General features: G+C 40.0%; 1 protein-coding gene across 2 annotated transcripts in view; it reads right to left on the bottom strand.

Moving 5' to 3' along the window:
• Positions 1–21,151, bottom strand: part of Srpx (sushi repeat containing protein X-linked) — a 90,518-nt gene that overhangs the window by 17,846 nt on the left and 51,521 nt on the right. Inside the window, exons 2-5 of one of the 2 annotated variants that reach the window (XM_008833044.3) lie at positions 19,754–19,813; positions 15,488–15,679; positions 13,456–13,632; positions 4,340–4,466 (exon numbers count right to left, since the gene is read on the bottom strand). In XM_008833044.3, the coding sequence (XP_008831266.1) occupies positions 4,340–4,466; positions 13,456–13,632; positions 15,488–15,679; positions 19,754–19,813 (556 nt within the window). The remainder of the gene's footprint in view (positions 1–4,339; positions 4,467–13,455; positions 13,633–15,487; positions 15,680–19,753; positions 19,814–21,151) is intronic. The other variant, XM_017798126.2, reaches the window with a different exon arrangement.

Genomic DNA, 21,151 nt, shown 5'->3' with positions numbered 1-21,151 from the left:
CTTTAAAAAGATCTCCATTTCATTCTAGAATATATTGTTCCTTGCAGAAAGACTCATTGTTTTTGCTACTAACACTGAGATGTTGGCGCTTGCATCTCTAATCTGTATGCATCTGATTATTACTAGTCAAAATCAGTTGCATTTGGACTCTTGGCATCTGTGTATGTCTATGAAGTCATTGGGTGGATTTCAATGGTAATGTTTATCACCTCTGCTAATTAGCATAATGTAGATTTCCATGCTTCCTCCTCAAATATAACACATTTTTTAAAAATTTGTTGATTTTTTTTGTGTGTATATCACACAGAACATCCCAAACCATGTTATTTGACTATACACCCACTTCCTAGTTGGCACCCTCCCATAGCCTCCCTCCCCCAACTAGAGCCCTTATACTCTGATATCCCTGCTACTCTCTGCTGTGTTGTCGGCACCCCAGCCATTTCCCACTACTTGCCCTTCTGGTGAATCTAGTCAGCCTGTCTAGAGGGCTTTGTTTCAGGAGGGTCAGATGGTCCTCATCAAGTGGTAATCAGTTGTCAATATTCCTTTGGATAAGATTGGGGTCTGCTGTTCATTTTCCCAGTTCTATGCTGGGTTACTAAATGGGAGTCCCTTGGGCCACCCTGGCTAACAACTCAAAAGAAAGTATCTCCTATCTGGCATTGTTGCTTGTTAAGCAGCCTTTAACTATACATATGGACTCTTAAGAAATTATATTGGCTCCTTTAATCTTTGGTTATACTTTCCTTTTGGATGTTTAAGGACAGACAGTTGGCCCTGTCTTATTTTTACTCTTAAGATCGTTTGAGGATCTGTCCTTCAGGGGTCACATGGGCTTAGGAGGAGCCCCTGGCTCCTTTCTTTTACCAGTTCCACCTATGTGAAGATAAGTCAAAGGTCCTGCTCGACCATGGTTGGCTCTGCTTTGAAGCGTGGAGGAAGTGATTCCTCTGTGTTGACCCTCCTCTTTGTAGACTGGACACTGGTTCAAGTCCATCTGGTGGGGTCTCCTCCTTGATCAAGAGGACTGGTGACCCACCACCATTACAGGACATTTTGAGAGATGTTCATAGTCCCCCAGAACTAGTCGACCTAGGAGGGCAAGGAACAAAAACTGTCCTTTATGTCCCTCTTACCAAATTAGTATAGGCCTCAAAGTATGTCTGTTAAACATCCAAGAACGTTAGTTCCACAAGTCTGGTACTTTTAATTACTGTGTGCCATGTAGATAAATCTTGGGCCAAGACCAGTTGTTCTCAGATAAACCTTACCTAGACATGTTTCTTGATCTGCTATGTATAATTTGTCAGTAAGCTGTAGGAGTAACATGGTTCCCTCTAGTTTTCAAAACTAGCTAGGCATTATTTATCTCTCACATTGTCTCACCACTCCATCATGGTTTTCCCACTTAAGGTGCCCCCATTTCCCCACTTTCTCCCTTATTAATACCCTTCTTCTATGGTCCTACCTCTCTTGAGCTCCTTCTTTCCCTTTATCCCCTAGGTTCCTTGTATACCCTTCCCTCCCCCCTCCCTTAAACTAACCCAATTTTTGTCCCTATCTCCCCTATTAACACCTGTTTCCTATTGTTCTTCCCTTTCAGGTTCTTTCTTTTCCTTTACCTCCCTGATTCCTTTCCATTATCCTGGTTCCTGTAGTTATGTCTGGATACATACTCACTTATCAGGGTTTGGTTCTAGGATCCACATATGAGGGAAAACATATGTTGATTTCTTTTCTGAGTCTGTTACTTCACTTACTATAACAGTTTCTAGCTCCATCCATTTACCTGCAAATTTCATGATTTCATCTTTCTTTATATAAAGAAAATTCTCCTTATCACAGTTCTTTGGAATAATGATGCTTGATGATAATGGGTATGTGGAATTATCATAGTCACCATTAAGGAAAGCTTTAGATAGAAGTGAGTGTTTACAAGGCATATGAACTGAAGGGCCTTGGAAAGTGTCAGAAATCTCACCATTCAGAGATGGGATATATCACTTTTGCATTTAGATGCCTTAAGATCTTAACATCCTTAGATAGCACAATACAAATTCTGATGAAAGTGAAGAAAGCAATCTTTCAAATATGAGTGACCGCTAACTTCTCTGGGATTCATTTGGTCATAAAAATAACAGGAGCCATTAGGGGAGCTCAAAAGAAGTGCCTATCTCAGAGCTTGTCACTAGAGCCTTCTTTCTCAGAAGGAGGCTGCATAAAAGTACCTTGGATAAGATACTGGGAAAGGGAATCACAAGCTACATGCTAGGAAAGCAAGAAGTTCAAGCATGAGTTGACCAGGAGACATGTCAGCCTTCTCTGTACCCACGCTACCACAGCGTCTTCCCCATAGTACCCTGCTCCAAGCCTGTGTAGCTGTATCTAAGCTGTTGAACTCTGGAGACAGATAGCTGTATTGAACAGAGGGGTAGGAGCTACTAAGGCACTTTTTAAAGACATCACATTTCTAAACCTAATAACAGATCACCCATAAAACTGTCTTTTAGACAAATGGGATCACCTGATGACTTAATATTTTATGTTTTATATTTATTATATAAGACTTTAACTGGTACAAAAATCTAAGAACCAACTGTATGCCACAGCTGGGCCAGGCATTATATAGGTCCCTAAAGGGTCAAGGATAAACAGAACTCAATCCCCAACTCTGATGTGATTTTTTTAATTTCTTGTGTGTGCATATATGTATATACGTATATATGTGTATGCAGCATATATTAATTATATATGTTCGTGTGTGTATGGTGAGTTATTTTTATATGACTTATTTTTAGATATCAGTTGCATAAAGTTTCTCTTAAGGGGTTCATGAAATGTATTTGTAAAAAAGTAAATATTTTAATGATCATATTTTAAGAAATTACAATGGGAAAAATAACTAACACTATTATTTAAAGTAGATGGTGCATGGGGAGAAGGTTATTAGGGTGCGGGAAGAAAACATCCCATTGTGCATAAGAGACTTGACATCCTCTTATTAGCAGATGTTCTGTTATTGCTAACAATTGTGCAAAACATGTTTTGTTTTGAACCCAAGTTAACGGGATTCTAAAATAATATGTCCCTGCCTCGTGCCCCAGCCCCAAGGAATAAGTCAGAGGCACCCTATTGTCCAGGGATGAAAACTTTGTGGGGAGGTCTAATTGAGGCCTGAAGTTTGAAGCATAGATGAGCATGATCCCATGAAGTAATGGTCTCCAAGTAACATGTTGCCAGATTAAAGGCCCAAATGATAGACTAGAGAAACTTGTGGCTAAACTTCACCAGTGGGAACCATTCATCTTTACTGAAAAGAATATCAAGCTATGAATGCAATGTCCAAGAAAATATGGTTGAGGGACTGGAGAGATGGCTCAGTGGTTAAAAGCACTGGCTGCTCTTGTAGAGAACCCAGATTCAATTTCCAGTACCCACTTGGTGGCTAACAACTGCCTGAAATTCCACTTCCAGGGAATATGACTCCCTCTTCTGACCACAGTGGGCATTGCATGACAATGGTACACTTATATACACACAGGCAGTATACTCATACACATAAAATAAAAATAATAAATAAATAAATTTTGAAAAAAATAGGATTGAGGTGGGGAAGAAGCCAGAGAACATTTTCACTTTGCTCACAAGCTTCAGTAAGTGTTTGATGTCATCAAAAAATTAAAAATCAAAAGTATTGAGATAGGTACAGACAAAAATCAAGGGATAAAAAGTTCTGCATCAAACCATATCCAGAGGGATATTAGTATCCATGGGACACTAGTGTCTGGGTCCGCATAGGAGACACAGGTTTGCCAAGGGATGTGAGGATGTAGTAAGGCCTAGGGGCATGATGAGGAGCCCTCTTTACAGTCAATGGATGAGAGTGGATCCCTGAATTCAGCAGTTGAAGTTTTTATTCTTTGATTCCTCCTTTTTCCTTCTTCTCTCTACCTTTTCTTACTTCTCTTCCATCAATAAAACTTTAATGATAGCCAGGCACAGTTATTGCCTTTAGGAATGTAAACATATTGTAGTAAAGACAGGCAATGAAGAAGCATATGACAAAATATGTAATATTTTACATGGTGGCCAGAGGGACCAGATCTGAAACACAAATAGAGCAGGATAGATAAACTCTCCCATTCTGGGTAGTAAATGGCTCACATAAGAGACAGTATGGGCTGGAAATGTAACTCAGTATAAGAGTGCTTACTTATAATGGGTAAAGTCCCAGGTTCCATCCAAAGTGTGTGTGTGTGTGTGTGTGTGTGTGTGTGTGAGAGAGAGAGAGAGAGAGAGAGAGAGAGATGAACTTGCAGTTTCATATTTCGCTTACTCAGTAAGAATACCATCTGCTGTGTCTCTTCCTTCCGGGGTTTCCCAGGACACCCGGACTGTCAGCTTATTGGGTTCAGCAATACGTTCTTTCACACTTGGGCACTTGATTCTAGGAGGTTCCATATCTGAAAACAAGAAATATTTTATTAAACTGGTAGTCAACATTCAGAGTCAGACATACCAAGACCTCTAGACATTTGCTGTTTCTGAAGAGATCTTTTACTCTCTATCTCTCTCCCATTCCCTCATCTTGCCCTTTCTCTCCTGCTGAGTTTCGAAGACCATTTGAAGATTCACTTGCAAAAGAACAGACCTGCCATCTGTCCTTGTAAAGTGCAAAGTGTCCTGGGGGAATTGATAACACATCAACTGCAGCTCCCTCCTCTCCACACTTACTAACACTGCATAAAGACTTGGCAAGATCACAGGCACTCAGCTAAAGCTAGTCATTCAGCTTCAGTGAGACTCTCTTGATTTAAATACGCATCATAAAATACCAGGCAAAGGCACCTTAGCTATCACCTGCTTTGATTCAATTCAATGCAGCAAGGCTTCATTCAAACTGTTGCACAGGAAGTCAAAGAGAATCAGATATTCAAAATTTGTGAGACTTTGCAGCATATTAGGGTGAGGCCTTTACCACAAATGACATGTAACAGGAAGCAGAGAGTAGTAATGTTCTGGATAAAGTAAAAGTGAATGCCTGGAAGTGTAATGGAGTCACTCAACTCTTGTTTTACAGATACTGAAGCTGAGACTCAGGGGACTTGGATTATTTACTTAAGACCTGGCACTAGAAGTTCTATCCCCTCATTTTCAACTCATTTTCAAGATGGGCTGATAATGAGGGCTAGAATTAAATGAGATGTTAATTCTACACTGAGTTGTGTTTCATTTAAGTCACAGCTGAAGTTAAATCCCAGGAGGAGTTTTTAAGGATTACAAATTCTAATCCATGGTCCTGAGCAGGCAGAAAATGTATTAAAAATGAGCATCAGCCATTCAGCTTTACATTGCTTTATGTATCAGCCAATAATTATCTAAATGCTATTACAACGTGTATGAAAATTAAATGTCCTTTTGGAAAATTAAATGTCCTGAATCACAACACCTCTGAGAGACTGAACGTGTCAGGTGAATGTCTTCACGTACTTTCTTCTGTATCTTATCTAATAATTGCTCATTTTACGTAGGATAATAAATTATAAATAATTTGTTAAACAGTTTTACCATTAGCCATCCAAATTCACTTTCATTCTGTCAGGCTTCAGTGAACTGCGAATATGCAGTCTTATTTCACTAGTCAGAAATTGAATAGCTGTCATATTTCATTGAATTTAAGTCATGATCAACTGTGAAAGGCATCCCAATTTCAATGACAATAAAATATGAAAAATATGCATCTTAGAACTGATAAAATATTTAAGTGTTATGATGAAATAGAATATACTTAATCTGTCTGAAGTGTCCACTTTCAATTAAGTTCTTAAAATTATTTAACATTTTTACTATAGTGGGTTATAGAAGACATACTTTAATAACACAAATGACCATTTCAAAGCTTTGGGTGAATTGTAAAGACAAGCTTCTGCTGCCTGCTGGTAGATATAGTTGGCAACCACTTGATACAAAATATGCGCATGAAAAAAGGGAGATCAGAAAGAGTGGAGCTGAGGGGAGGATATCAATTTTCATGAAAATGACATTATGCTATCATATTTTCTTGGAGAAATATTGTAAGAATGAAGAGAGACTTAGTCCCTACGTCATGTAAACTAAGCATGTGGATGATATGCTGCCCCCTCGTATCAACTAGATGTACTGATAGTGTGAGCAAGCACACTCCCAAGTAAGTTATCTGTAGGATCAGTCTCAGAGCTTCCCAAAGCCAGCCTGTGTGTGCCTAACAATGACCAGTCAAAAAGTGGCCCAATTTTTCATAAGTAGACTTCCTTCAAGCACAAAGAATAAGTCATTATAAATAATAAGTGATATTTTCTGAACCCTTCATTTATGCCCACCCCAACCTAGACACTATGGACACTATCTCTACATCAGTTTGTTGAATTTTCACAAGTAACATTAAATACTAAATTAAGAACTAAATGTTGTTATTAGCATTCTCACTTAGAGACTGGGAAGTATTTCTTTCAGAATTTCCTTGTAGTTATGTATTTCAATATAGCATTACATGCTTTAAGTATATTTTAATAAACCAGATTCTTCTGTGTGCATGCCCTTTGTTGACCTAGCATCTTTGTCCAACCATTTTTTTGTATTTTTAATTTGTTTTTATTGAATTTTTGTGTATTATATACAGACTATCTCAAAGAAATCTTAATAATCCTTATACCCCCGTCCCTAATAACACACTCCCACAGCTCCCCCTCACTGGAACCGATCTCAGAAGAGGGAGTGAAAAGATTGTAAGAGCCAGGGAGGAGGTGCAGGACCATCTGGAAACAGAGTCCTACAAGCTCCTGGGACTCTGCTCATATCTTCCAATCTTTATACACATATTCTTTTGAGATTGCTTTGCCACAGTGTCCCCATACATCCACAAAGAGCAGCAGCTGAACTGAATTTTAAAGGCTCCTTAAGCAGCAGCCCTCTCTCTCATTTGATTAGAACAATTAACATGTCCATCAGCCGATCCTCCAAAGAGCTAAGCCTATTGTGCTCTGTTTAGTCAAAGCCACCATAGGGTTTTAGAAATTGTTAACTTTCCACGAATGAAATGGAGAGGTTCTACAGAAACATAATTGCTATTCCCCATTGAATCCAGATGCCTAAAAAGCCAGTTATTGTATAGAAATCCTAAAACTCAGTGAAACCCCTGTTCTCTGCTGATTACTCACTGGAAACATCTGACAAATCATCTCCCTTTTCTGTGTTCCATTTTCCTCTCTGAGTAAAAAAAATATGAGAGAAATGTATTATGTTGTATCAGCTGTGGCAACAGAACTATTTACCTGGAAATCTTTAGCATGCTTAACCAGATAGGTGACCAAAATAAGACAGAGGTTCACAGGCCAATGCCTTGACCTACAACTACAGTAAAACCTAAGGAAAATGGTCCTCTGCTAGTTTCAAACCTGGGTTCTTACAGAATCTGCCACCTTTAGTCTTCAATCGTTTGGAAAGCCTATTGCTTTTTATTTATTTATTTATTACCAGCTGCTTTTCAAAAAAGTACAAATAATTTGGGGGCTATTTGTGTGTGTGTGTGTGTGTGTGTGTGTGTGTAGAGAGAGAGAGAGAGAGGAGAGAGAAGTAAGGAGAGAGAGAAAGTGGGAGTCAGTCAGACTCTGGCCAATATATTTTCCCCCAGCTGAAGTGCTTTATACGCTAGGAAAGCCATCTTGGATCCTCCAGGCCCTTTATCACCGCCACGTTAGCCACTCATGGATAGCAGAGATGAGCCATCGCCATGGAGCCCTGACAAAATTTCCAAGCCACAGTATCTTTGATTAACAACATAGTTCTTTGAAACTACTTAGTTCTGGGATGTCTTTTGTGCATCAATAAATTAGTGAGACAAATATAAAGAGTTTGAGATTGATGATGGAGACCAGAAACATTCATTTTATGGGGGCGCATGAAGCCAGTGACTGCCAAAGGCAAAGCAAAAGTTGCCTTTGAAAACTTGCCCAATTGTTTGCTTCCTCCAGCGAGAGCATAATTCCTCTGGATGGCTCTGAGAAGTGACTTCATTTCTTTGGCACCAAAATATTTCAGAGAACTTTCCAGAAATGACAAGAGAAGCAAGAAGGGACACAATGAGCAAGCACCATAATTGAAGATGTCCAACTAAGCATTCATGTATTTTGGAGTGTGTCACCAGCTGTTTGCCTGTTCAGTTTATACTGGTAAATCAAGTAAGGTATAATTGGATCAATATTTCCATCAATCGAGTGGTTTTAAAACTGAAATTAGATTCCTGATGGAAAGTAAATTTGCCATCCCAGGAAAAATTAACCATGTAAAATCATCTGTAATAATGCACTGATATATTTATTCTTAACCCTACTGATATTTGTAGCAACTGAATAATGAAATGGAGCCCAACAAAGATTCCCTTGGGACACTGGATAACTCCAGCCATCAAGTACTTGGGAAGCAAAAAGTCTATTGTCTATTTCTTTATTTTAAGTCTCAGAGATAATTTTTTATTCCAGAATTTCATTTATGTTAATGAATCTATGTCTATTCTACTCCATGAAAAGTATAAAATAAAAAGAGAAGAATTTCAAAAAGCAAGTTGGTTCATATATTATCCTTTGTCAAACAATTAAATGGCTAATCTCTTCATGTCAAAAGATATTGGTTAGGTTTTTTTTTTTGGTCCATGGCTTTAAAATAATCTTTAATTTTTTTTCTTTCTGTTTTGGAGTAAGAAAATGTTTTGATCTACAGGAGAGAGAAGTCTACTTAAAATGTGATCTCTAAGTGAGAATTTTTTTTTAATTCCAACTGTCCATTGTTCTGTGGAACCAAAAATAACTTAAAATTTAAAGAAAAAGAAACATCCTACCAAAGTAATACTAGCTATTTTCTAAAGATTTATAATTATCTAAATAAAAAATAAAGATTTAGAATTACCTAAATAAAAATTATTCTAAAAAAAAAACTATTTGCAGAGATGCTGGCTTCTTAACACCCTCCTGCAACTCACTGTACACTTTTTCCCACCTATCTCATCCCATTAATTTCTGAAATATCTATGAATTTGAGTCCATTGCAAGATCTTAGTCTGAATAAGAAAATTAATTTTAACTCGTGGCACTTAGAAATTAGCCAGACCTCAGAACTGACCACTTCAGAGTCAAAGAAAGCCCAGTCTTCCCATTCCCTCCCAGTTGGGACGAGAACTAGGTTGACTTTCTTAGTAATCAGCACAGCTCTGGCCAAACTGTGCTCTTCAAGGTTGTATGGAAACCTGGGAATTACTCAGACTCCATGTGTCAGCTCCTAAAATAGGCTGAGGCTCCGGGTTATGCTCAAGGAAGCCTATTCCTGCCAACACACAAACAGACTTATTAAACTAATATGGTGCATATTAAGCCAAGACAGCAAATGATACCTTTGGCGTAAAAGTCACTGGGGACAAAGTCCAGCTTGTCTGTCACCGAAATCAGAAAAAGCATTGCTGGCTTAGTTTGTTCTTTTCATTTCCTTTGGAGCCCTGAGCTCGTATATAGCTCCCTGCACCCTCTTTTCTACTCTTCCTAATTGCATGCAGTTACCCTTCCCCCAATAGGCTTGACCCTTATCCTGTGGATAAATTGCCTGGGATTGGGGTTCATTTCTTAGTTCCTTCTCTTTCCTTCTGGGCAAGTTACAGGGCCATCTGGTCTGGCTTTAGACGTGCTTGTTGTTTTTTTAGAACAATCAGCATTTTCTTTCCATTGTTGTGCACAATCTGGAAATGTGAGCAATATGTCCCCAGAGCGCTCTGCCAAAGCTTGCTTAGCAGAAAGAGTTTTTGGGCTTCTTCCCTCCCACACCATCATCTCAGTCCCTTCCAACATGAGGGAACAGGGATTCAATTTATTTCATTTGGTTTGTTTTCAAGAGCAGTTTGCATATATTAAAGCACAGGAAGATGTTGAAAGCTGAATCTATGAGGTGCCCTTCTGATCTGAACATATGGCCTTAGACACAGCCTTCAGGAGGATCACATCCAGATCTCAGTCCCTCTGCACATTCTAACTGCCCACATTGAACAGGATTTCCAGGCATTTACCTTTTTCATTGAGCATTATAAGATTCAGGAGAGTCCATATCTTCAGAGAAAGATAGCTCTGCAAAACATTTTTCTGGTGCTCAGGTTTGCTATATTGTTCCCTTTAGGGCCAGCACTGAAAGTTTTAAGACAACATTTGCCCAGATTCTTTTGTCATCTAGGTGCTAGATAGCTGCAGATAACCAATAAAAGGCATTAGCATGCTATTAGAAGTCAGGAAGGCAGTGGAAGGCCATTGTGTTTCTGGTAGCACCTTCAGTGAGTGTTTTCTAAGCTCTTGACACTTTCCCTCAGTCTTGGTGCTATGAATGAAAGTTCCAAGAAAAACCATTGGTCTTCAAACTTGACTTTCTTCTGCAATGCTGATTAACTGATTAGAGCTCCAGAGATGGTGCAGAGTCTGGAACATTGCAGGTCCAGAGCCTAATTACCACTTCTCTCAGGCTACATTTAGCCCCTAAATAGCCATTCCCTTGCCCATCTCTCTTTCTGACCTAACATTCTGTGATTAACAGATTTAAAAACCTTCTTGTCAGGTATTTATTAGCAAAACAGCAGATCCCAACCAATCAAAAAGCTAAGAATGACATCAGAAGCATCTGAGACATGTAGTTTAACCTCTCCTCCCTTCTTTGCTGTGACCTGCCTACTGAATGTATCAACCAATGTGTTTGGGAAGTGTCCTGATTCATGAATTTTCCTTGTTCTGTTGCTACAAAAAAAAAAAAAAAGCCTAAAAAACTGCTTCCACATTGGAGCATGGTATTTGGGGAAAACTAAATCTGTATTCCTGGGACATGGTCACTCATATTTGGCTCCAGATTAAACCATCTCCTTTATTTCTTTGAGATGAGAGCTGTTCACTTCTCGACAGTGTCAGTTACAGAACTGCCAGCTTCCAGGTGGGTGTGTGGATGTGTGACTGACATTTCACTGTTGCTCATAGAGCCCACGGTCAGGATGGTCCTCTTACTGTAATCAATTGCCGATAAGAACACTGTGATGATTAATCTTGATCATCAACTTGACTGATTTGAGAAGTGATTAAGAGATGGGTAATGAATACCACCGTGTATGTCTGTGTAGGTATTTCCAGAGATGATTACCCAAGAGGAAGACCCACATTCGATTGTCTGGAGACCTAGATGGTATAAAATGGGGAAAAGGAGAACTCCAGAAATTGCAGCAATTCTCTGTATTTCTCAGCCACCATGAGGTGATCTGATCTGCTCTGCCATGCCCTTCTGAGCATGATGGACTGAAAGAAAAAAAAATTTATCTAGTCTTTCTATAAGTTGTCGAGGACAAGTGTTTTGTCAAAACAATGAAAAAGTAATACAAAATGTTTGTGGTTTTACTCTTTAAACTCCCCCTATACTTTTTATTAGATATATTATTATTATTTTATCTGTATACGTGTATGTCTGTGTGAGTGCATGTCACCTGTGTACAGTTGCTGGAACAGGATATGGGATCCCCTGCAGCTGGAGTTACAGGAAGTTGTGAGCTGAGTGCTAGGAATTGAACTTGGATCCTTTACAAGAGCGGTATGCCTGCTTAACCACCAAACCATCTGTCCAGCTGCTCCTACACTTTTGTAACCAAGTTTCTTTGTTACATTTTCTTATGTCTAAAATACTTAAAATGACTTTTGCTCTTCTGATTACTGACCAATATAAATGCCTACATATAAGAGAAGAAGCTTAAAATAAATGTGCATCAGTCATGTGAGATTTTATTTGAGCCTGTTGCTTTTGTCAAATGGATTAAAGCTGGGGTAAAGGCTGTGACTCTGGCAGAGAAGGTGCTGACCACATCTTCAACTGGCTCCTTGTCATAACATCAAAGTGAAGACAGTGAACAGGGCTGCCATTTTGAAAGCCCTAGGCCTGGGGATTTGTCTTAAGTTGGTTCCCAGAGAAGAGCATCAGATTTCTGTCTCAGTTTTGAAGTAACCACACCTGCCCCCATCCCAGAATAATGAGCAGTCAGGAAGGAGTCTCTGTAGTAAAACACATTAGGAGAGTGAGCTGTGAAAGTTGCTGAAGGCTGGACAGACACAAGCAGGACAGAAGCCAGGCTGCTATGGTCAGTTGCTTTTCATATCCTAGGACAAAATCAATTCCTGGATTCAGCAACTTTATGTCTGAGAGCCTAGAGATGTAATCTCAGTCGTGGCTCTGTGAAACCTCAAGCAACTCAAGCGACCTCTCAGGTCTCTTCCATTGAATGTGGGATTGGGTTTGAACATTCTCTAACGACAGCACCTTGCAGCTCTCAAAGTTATGAAGAAATGATCCTCTGTGACAGGGACTCTCGACCACTTGAAGAAGAGCTTCAAAAAATACCAATGCTTCAGGGATTCAGACTTTGGTGGCAGCCAGTGTTGGAAAAACTGCCCTAGAGCTGTGTGCCTCAGTGTCCGAAGCATATACCAAAATCCAAAGGTGGATTTTGACTTTCTAGATCAGGGATAGGTCTCAAGTTTCTGTCTTTTGAAGTGAGTTCCCACCGGTGCTGATGTCAATTCTGATCCAAGGTTGATAGTGCTGAGTATAAAGATATTAAACTTCCTCCTAAATTTGAGCTTCAGAAGTAAGTTCTCAAACTTTCAGTTTGCATCAAAATTACCTTAGTTGGCTTCCTCAAAAGCAGATTGCTGAAATCCACTCCGAAGTTTAATCATTCCTGTTTTAGGTGGAGCTGGGAATGTTTATTTTTTCTCAAGCTCTTAGGTATGGCTGATGTTACTGGTTTAGGGACCTCAGTTTGAGAACGACTGCTTTCAGACAGTGATCCTAAATGTGCCACAGGATAACCAGTTTGAGAAGCTTTTAGAATCTTGCTGGCCTCTTCCAGCTGCCTCCTTGCCAGACTAATTGAATCAGAAGCACTAGCATAGGACACAGAAAGATACTCAGGTGGCTATTACAAGTAACCAGGGAGGGAATCCAGTGCCCCAAGGCAAGTGGTTCTCAATGGGTTCTCAGAGATCATCAACCAAGGCACTGCATCACTCAGCTAAATGCTATATGCTAAATGATCTGCAGGACAGACCCTAGACTCCTGAATTAAATCAGCGGAAAAGCTCCAGATCTCTGCCAGCTGGTAGCTGCCTATATCAGGCCAAGAAAGAGACAAAAGTCAGCTGGAAGTCATCTGCATTGACTTCAGCTTTATGATAGAGACTGAGCATAGGGCCCAGTAGGCCTGGACCTGGACGCCAGAGGGCTACTTCTGAAAGCAAAGCTGGCTGCTTAGAATGCACACGTGGAATACTGGTGTTTCTTTTCAAATCTGCCATACTAACGAAGATTCACTGCTCCTCTCCAAACATGTGCCTTTTGAGGGCTGTGACATTTTCTTACCCACACAAGAGGCTGGTTGGCCGCTCCAGGCCTTATTGTCCATACATGTGACTGCCCGCTCTCCTTTCAGTGTGTATCCTGGTGAACAATAGTACTCACACCGAGAGTTAAAGTAGGCACCATCTACACACTTAAACCCTCCATTTGCTGGCATGGCAAGGATAGGACATCGCTTTTCTGAAAAAGAGAGGATAGATATTGAGTGTTTATTAGTGTTTGTTCATAATTTCAGAATCTAGACACTGAAAGCATGCAGAGAACAGTTTTTTTCCTATTATAACACATGCAATTAAACAATAGATGCTTTTATGCTACACAAAAGAGACTAAGTTTCTTATCAGACTAGTTTAGGCTGGTATTACAGTCAAGCCACAGTCTCAGACTGAATTCCCCAGAAGCAAATCTTGTGATAAGGATTTGTGTGCTGATGCTTTAGTAAGAAAGTGTTGCCAGGGGAAACCAGTGAGAAAATGGAGAAACAGGACAGAAATGAAGAGAGCACCAGGCAAGCAGTGCTAGCAGGCACAGTCAGCCTCAGCCTGCATCTTCAGGGGAGCTTTTGAGGGAGAATGGCAGTTCCCAAGCTGCCATATACCAGGAAGCTGGACTTTCTCAGTCCTTTAAGGCTCAGCTATTGTACAGGACTGCCTAGGTGAGATGTTTTCCATGTAAGAAAAAAGCAAGCAAACAAACAACAATAACAAAATCATCCCAGCTAGTGGCTCACGCCTATAATCCCAAGACTGTGAAACTGAGGCAGGATTGCCCAGACTGGGGGAAAAAAAGAACAAAACAAAAATAAATAAATGAATGAAGGAGGCAGAGAAGGAGAATGAGGAACGAGTTCTCCAAAAGAAGTTTCCTCTTCTCTGAAGAAGGGCTGAAGAGTGCAAATGGAGCCTGGCCTGGTAGCACAGGCCTGTAATCCCTAAATCCAGGATGAGCTATGGAGTAAGTTCAAGTCAGCCTTTTTTACTTATTGAGATCCTGTCCCAAAACAAGAAAAGTCAAAATAAGGCTAGTGATAGAGCTCAATGGTAGTGTAGTTGCCCAGCATTCGTAAGGCCCTGGGTGCACATTCCCATACTAGCAATAAAAAATAAAAGCAAACTATGCAGAAGCTGGGGGACAGATACCAAGAACTGGTAAAAGTTAATGGGCAAATCTAGGTGAAACCCTGATAAATGTGTATTACAGCCATCTAATTACGCATTCTACATATTCTGAACCACGTGACTACAGTCCTGAGCATCGGTTTCCCCAACAATGAAGCTAAAGCAAAGGCAACCATTTGTCATATATTATTGCAAAAACTGAATGAATTTGGCAAGCACTGGGCACTCAGTAAGTGGTGGCTGTTTTGGATACTAAAGACATCCAAAAGGAACTTAAACAACGATGTAGGTGCTACAGCTTTTAAGTGAGAGGATCTGTGTTAAAGCTAGTTTTCTGCCTCTAGAGTTAGCCAACATCCAAAGAACTACAACAATCAGCTTAAAGACACTGGCCTTGACATGTAACCCCATCTTCTCCCCAGAGCCATTCCCACACACAGACTAAACATCACCTCTTCAGTGACTCTTCCCTGCATCCCTCAGTCCCACTCCTCAAAACATTTCTTTTTCATTGTTTTATTTTTCTTTAATGTACTACCAGGAGTCCCTGGTTTGGGACACTTCTTGAACCTATCCTATGGTTTAAACTGTTTGCAAGCTTTCTCTGTGTTATTATACCAGGCCCTAAAGGTGTCTTATTTGCTTCTAATCTCCAGAATCTTTTCAGAAGGCTGTACTTACTGAACAGATGACATCAATTCACTGGTAAAAGTCTCTTACCCATCCTTTTCCCAAACAGTGCAGCATACCCTTCTTTATGAAAGGAGCACTCTCACATCCACTATGCTACTATGCGTTAGAAATTTACTGGCTTCTGCTCACAGTGCAGTTTTTTAAATCACTACTTAGTGAAAAGGTCCATCTCGGATCAATACAATTTTGTCCCTGGAGACTGGGCACAGGTCTGGGCTACTCACGTTTGCAGATGACCTTATCTGACCAGCGCTTGTTTGACTGGCAGATCAGCTGGGAAGAGCCATGGAGCTCGTAGCCCTTCCTACAGCGAATGTCACACCTGGTTCCCAGGGCAGTTTTGTAGTATCCCCCTTGAGGGGCCCTGCAGTACACATCCCCATACTTCACCTTGATGGGGGAGCACCATGGAGTGTCTACAGGTAGCAGAAAGAAAGGGGGGAAGAAATAAGAAGTTACACATTTGGAAAAATGCCTCCCTTCACTCTTGCAACCCCAGGTCAGCTGTTGTACAGATTCTGGACTTTCAGTGGCGTTCTGTTTATAAGGTGTCTCAAGATAATGAAATTAGAACTGTGGGTCTGGGTGCCAGACGTAACTGAATATGAATCCAAGTTCCTCTGTAACTCATTGTGTGAGCTTGGACAAGTTATCTCACCTTTCTGAGTCAGTACCTATGCCTACACTATCATAAATAAGAATAAAATGATAAAGAAGTCCTATCTATTTCCTAGCATAGTGCTGAGCACAAAGTGAATGTTCAATAAACAGTTGTTCCTTCTAGTATTTCCCTTAAGATATATTCATCTCTTAAGAGTAACTGATGTCACTGTGAATTCTCACCCTAGCTATCTATACATACTGAACAGGGTCAATAATTGACTAATTAAAATTCCCTCACAGCTATCTGCATATTCTCTGGAAAGAAAACCACACTACTCTTGTTTATTAATTTGAATCAAACTAAACCAGCTTTCATATCAGGATGTGATTTTTGGCTTACATTTAAAGAACAATTGATACCCGTAAGAAGCAACTCATGCCCCCAATTGTGTTCCATTTAGAGAAGACAGTGGCACTTTCCCCAGATGGAAAGCTTTCAAGTTATTTTGATTTTATTCTCATAGCTGCCCAGAACATAACTAGGATGTCACTAATATATCTGAACTTGTCCCATGTCCTTCTAAGGTGCTTTCTGAGAGCCATGCAATAGAAAGACAAGACTACGTGTGAAGACGTTCCTACACTGGCCAAGCCATCAATTTTCTGCACTCTCTGGGGATCAGCCATGAGCTCCCTCAAGTCTGAGGAGGGAAGTTTCTTAATGCTTTGAACAGCTATTTTCCTATAGCTGCCTGGCTCATCATGCCCCACTAGCACCTGTGCTGCCAGTGAGCGGGGCAAGTCCGCCATCATGTGGCCAGGAAGGAGCACAGGCCCCATTCCACTTTCCCAGGAATTCTCCCTAACGATGCACTTCTGACTACTAGTCAGCCATGATAAATGATCCTATCCAGGTCTTGGGAATAGAACACTTTTTTACATTGATGCTTTCCCATTCCCTTTGGCTAATATGTTTATCATATGATGTTTTTCAGACAGCTGTAAGTGGACCTTAAATTCAAGCAACATTCCTTAGATTTTCTGGGTAGATGTGAAGAGGGCTTACCCTAGAGCTTATTAACTCTTACCATGAGGATACAGATGTGCAGAGCTTACACCAGGCCTACAGACCTTTCTTGAACAACACTTCTTTTCTGAAGGACATTATACATACAATTTGCACGTACTACATATATGTATGATCTATTAATGCCAGATCTGAGTGCATATACATACATCCCAGAATCCCATATTTCAAAGCAGCATATAATTGGCAGATTCATAGTCCCTAATTTTAACTGTCCAAGTTCTCCTGGCAATACTGATCCACATCCAAAAAGCCAAGCTGCTGTCCACGTGTGGAGAAAAAATCTTGTTTTCACTGATTTGCAAAAAGGAATCCCTTTTTGATTACTTTCCAAGACAAATCTTTGGAAGATACTTTGACAGTTTAACAGCTATGTAATGACACCAATCAAAATGTCAGTGAGTGATTGGAATCTGAATTATATACATGTACCGTGAGTTAGTTTAAAGGAATTAACCAAATGTTTAACACAGAGGTTTAGAGGAAAGAAGCTCCTATGCTTCTGCAGTTAAGACAGAGTTTACTGAGTAGAAATCTAAACCGATTAATCACGAAAGTCTTTTCATGCCCTTGGACTAATGTGATAAGCATTCTAATTAAATGGAGTCTATGGAATAGGCAGCATGGTGTGGCAGATTCTAGACCTGAGCCAAAATACCTGTTCAGAATCAAGTGCAGTGTGTGTTGGCTGTGTGACACTAGACACACCTCCTATTTAATTCTTGGTTACTTTGTCTGTAACCATGGGACAATATTGGCATATCTCTACATACCTGTCTCTTCCTTCAGTTAGTGTAAATATATTATGGTATTTGGGGGGGTGGTCTTTTTGAGACTGTCTCCCTGTAGCCCCAGCTGTCCAGGAACTCACTATGTAGACCAGGGTGGCCTTGAACTCACAGAGATCTGCCTGCCTCTGCCTCCCAAGTGCTGGGATTAAAGGTGTGTACCACCACGCCTGGCTATTATGGTCTTTTAAGTAAAACAATCAACCCTGGAATCCATTCCCAGCACCAAAATAAATAAATGCTACATTACAAACTAGGAATAAGGTGTATGTTATTTAAAATTTACTTTCTTTCATCTTCTACATTTAAGTTAATTCAACACCAGTTACTGGGTATATACTCTGTGCCAGACACTGCAAAAGCGTGAGATTCTAAAGCTAAAGTCTCGGTTAATCAAGATTTACCTCCCAATTTAAAAGTAATAAAACTTAAAATTTGGGGTATAGCTCATTTAGTGGAGCCCTTAGCTAGCACTTATAGGGCCTTAGGTTCAATGTTAATCATAACAATAACAACAAGAAAAAGATCTTAAACTTTAATAATACAAATTTAAGTTATATAATGTTTATATATAGATATGCAGACATACCTGATGATTCCTATAGGCAAGCAATTTAACTTACAATAGAAGCAACCAAGAAATGATTTAATCTTAAACATTCAGGCATGTTCTAGGACAGGCATATTTTTAGGGATATGGTTTACTTTCTACCTTGAAATTCTGTGAGGTGAGTGTGGGCATTGAGCACAATGACCAAAGGACACTGGACAATCCCTACATTATATATGAAGTCATTCTGCATGCATGCATTTTAGAAAGGATTTTCAAGAAGGGACTCAAATAAAGCTTTAAAAACTGATCATATAGTTAAGAAGGTTTATGAATCAGAGCATCTCCTTACACCAAACACCTGACTAATAAGTTTGTGCTTGTCTGGACTCATTAAGTCCCGAGACTATGTAGATAGACATCCTCAGGAGAAGTGAGCTTTTGCCTTCAGAAATCAAAGCAAATATGGTATGTCATGGGCAACACATCTGGGCATAGGGAGCAGCCGTTCCTTAGAAAGTTTCCTCCCTCCTTTGGAAACAATTGTAGGGCAGTCTTTAAGCAAAGGTTGAACAGAACTACTTCAGTGCCCCACAGCTCAGATATATCACAACAGCCTAGGGCAGTGCCTTCTTGCTAGAATGTGGACACACTTCTTGGGCAACATATCAAAATGAAACTTTATCCGTCAGTTTTCTTTAGATTTTTCCTCTGTTATAAGAAGAATCTGTTTCATATAAAAAGTGTTTAAATTTACCTTCATTTCTCCTATCACTCTCTAAGCTTCAAAGAAGTGTGTCAGCGGTAATAATATTTGTGGATATACTTACCCGAGCCAGCATAGAAGCTTTTTGATTAGACTTTTTATGCCTGCTGGGAGTGAATATTGCTGGAAATGTGGAGTGATGGAGTTCTTTATCATTAAGTTAAATTTCATTTGAGCAACATCACACTTTATTATTTTAGGAGCCATGCTAGGCTCAGAAAGAGCGTGAAAGGAGCTCATGAAAATCAAGCTTCTCATCCCCCGTTCAGGTGAGTACATTAGCAGCACGGGGCCCAGAGTTGACCTTGGGTGCTTTACTCTGGACATTCTAGCTGTAATGTATGAATCAGGCAGAACTTGGGGCTTGATTTTCACTTTTGTCAGCTCTAGCTTGTCTTTGCAGAAGTGAGAACAGTAGAGAAATTTCGGAGAATAAAATGACCATTGCGGTGCTGAAAGGCAGCATTTCGGAGATTTCCAAATGCATTTCTTTTTCTTTCTTTTGTTTTCCCTTTGCTTTCTTTTTGAAGAATGGGAGCCTAAGAATATTTATTTTTAAATTTTTCTTTTCTAGGACAGGTAACTAGAACTTAAAGGTGTTCTCTGGTCACTTTATTACAGCGTGCTGTGCAGCGCACAAAGAAAAATTCTCCTGGCATCTGCAGGTCTTCATTAGCACATAAGCAAAGCATTCACCTTTATGTCTAGTGTGTGAATACCAGACTCCATCGTCTTCTAGTGGTGAGTCTCCAGATCCTACAATAAAAAAAGAACAGAAACTGCAGCAAGAAAAGCCACATGGTACGGGTGCATATTTCAAAGCATTGCTTTGGCGTGATCCATGCAAGAGGTGCTATTAGAATGCAGAGCCAAGAGCAAAAGCTTCTGTGGCCATTCATGAAGGGACAGGAGACCTCTCAGAGTGAACCTGGCTAGACTGACATGGCTAGAGCCAATCAAAATGAGCTCCAGACTGTTTTTGGAGTCATCACAAGCCATCTGAAATTTGGGGATCAGAAAAGACAGTCAACTTCACTCTGAGAAGATGCCAATGTATATGAATCTCATGCCAGACGAGACACAGTGAAACGTGTGTGACTCAGACTCAACCCACAGTTTCTCCATCAGACAAAGAAAATCCAGTAGAACCTAGTATTTATGGTACCTGAAATGGGTCCATCTGGTGAAATGAACTGGTGCAGAGGTCAAGCAGGTAAATCAAACATCTTAATGACAAATGAAATGCACAGCTACTTTGGTATATTTGTAAGAAATGAAGGCTGAACTGAGGACTCTCAGTTTATTCAAAAACCTCTTACCTACCTGGGGATAAAGTAAATATCTTTAATGAGTCTAACTACCCCCAAACCCCAGAGACTCAGAGAAAAAGATGGTATTATTTGAAATTAACTCATTTGGGTGTTGACTCTGAGACACTTTAGAATATTATATGTTTAATACCAGTCAGTAGTAGATTCTTAACACTTGAAGCAGTAAGCATGTTTCAAACTTCAAAAGAGCAGTTTTAAACTTAGAGAACTTCCCTCTATACTTCATTCTGATCACTGACCCTTAAGTTGGCACCATCTTGGCCACACATTTACCAAGCAGGTACCTGCCACTGGAATAAATGAGGGAAGTCTGCCCTAGGAGCTTACGCAGTCCCCATGCAGTGTAAGCTCATCATTGGTCCCTGTTCTACTGGTATTCATGGTGAGAGGCAGTGAATATAGAAATTAAAAGTGAGGAGGGGGTGGCAGCTGGACCACTGTCCATTTGGAGAAAATTCCCCAACCAGAGAAGCCCAGTCTGTGCCTTGCCTGGTTGCAGATTTCCTTGCCTGATCTCTCGGCCACATAGGCCTGTACAAAATTTCACTTTGTATTGTTCTACATCAAATAGTAACTGAACATGAAACCAGGAATGTGACCTAGAAACAGAAATCTAAATCCTGGGGTCAGACCCCTTGAGCCAGTCACTCCATTGCTATAAATATATGCCAAGGAAACAACATAATTTCATGTGACTCTTCAGTCATCCAAATTTTAAAAAGTACATGCACCAAACAACCAGACTATAAGTAGCAAACAAAAT

The sequence above is a fragment of the Nannospalax galili genome, unplaced genomic scaffold (genome assembly GCF_000622305.1).
Source record: "Nannospalax galili isolate Female #2095 unplaced genomic scaffold, S.galili_v1.0 scaffold556, whole genome shotgun sequence".
NCBI classification, from domain to species: domain Eukaryota; kingdom Metazoa; phylum Chordata; class Mammalia; order Rodentia; family Spalacidae; genus Nannospalax; species Nannospalax galili.
This window is presented reverse-complemented; position numbering and strand designations above follow the sequence as displayed.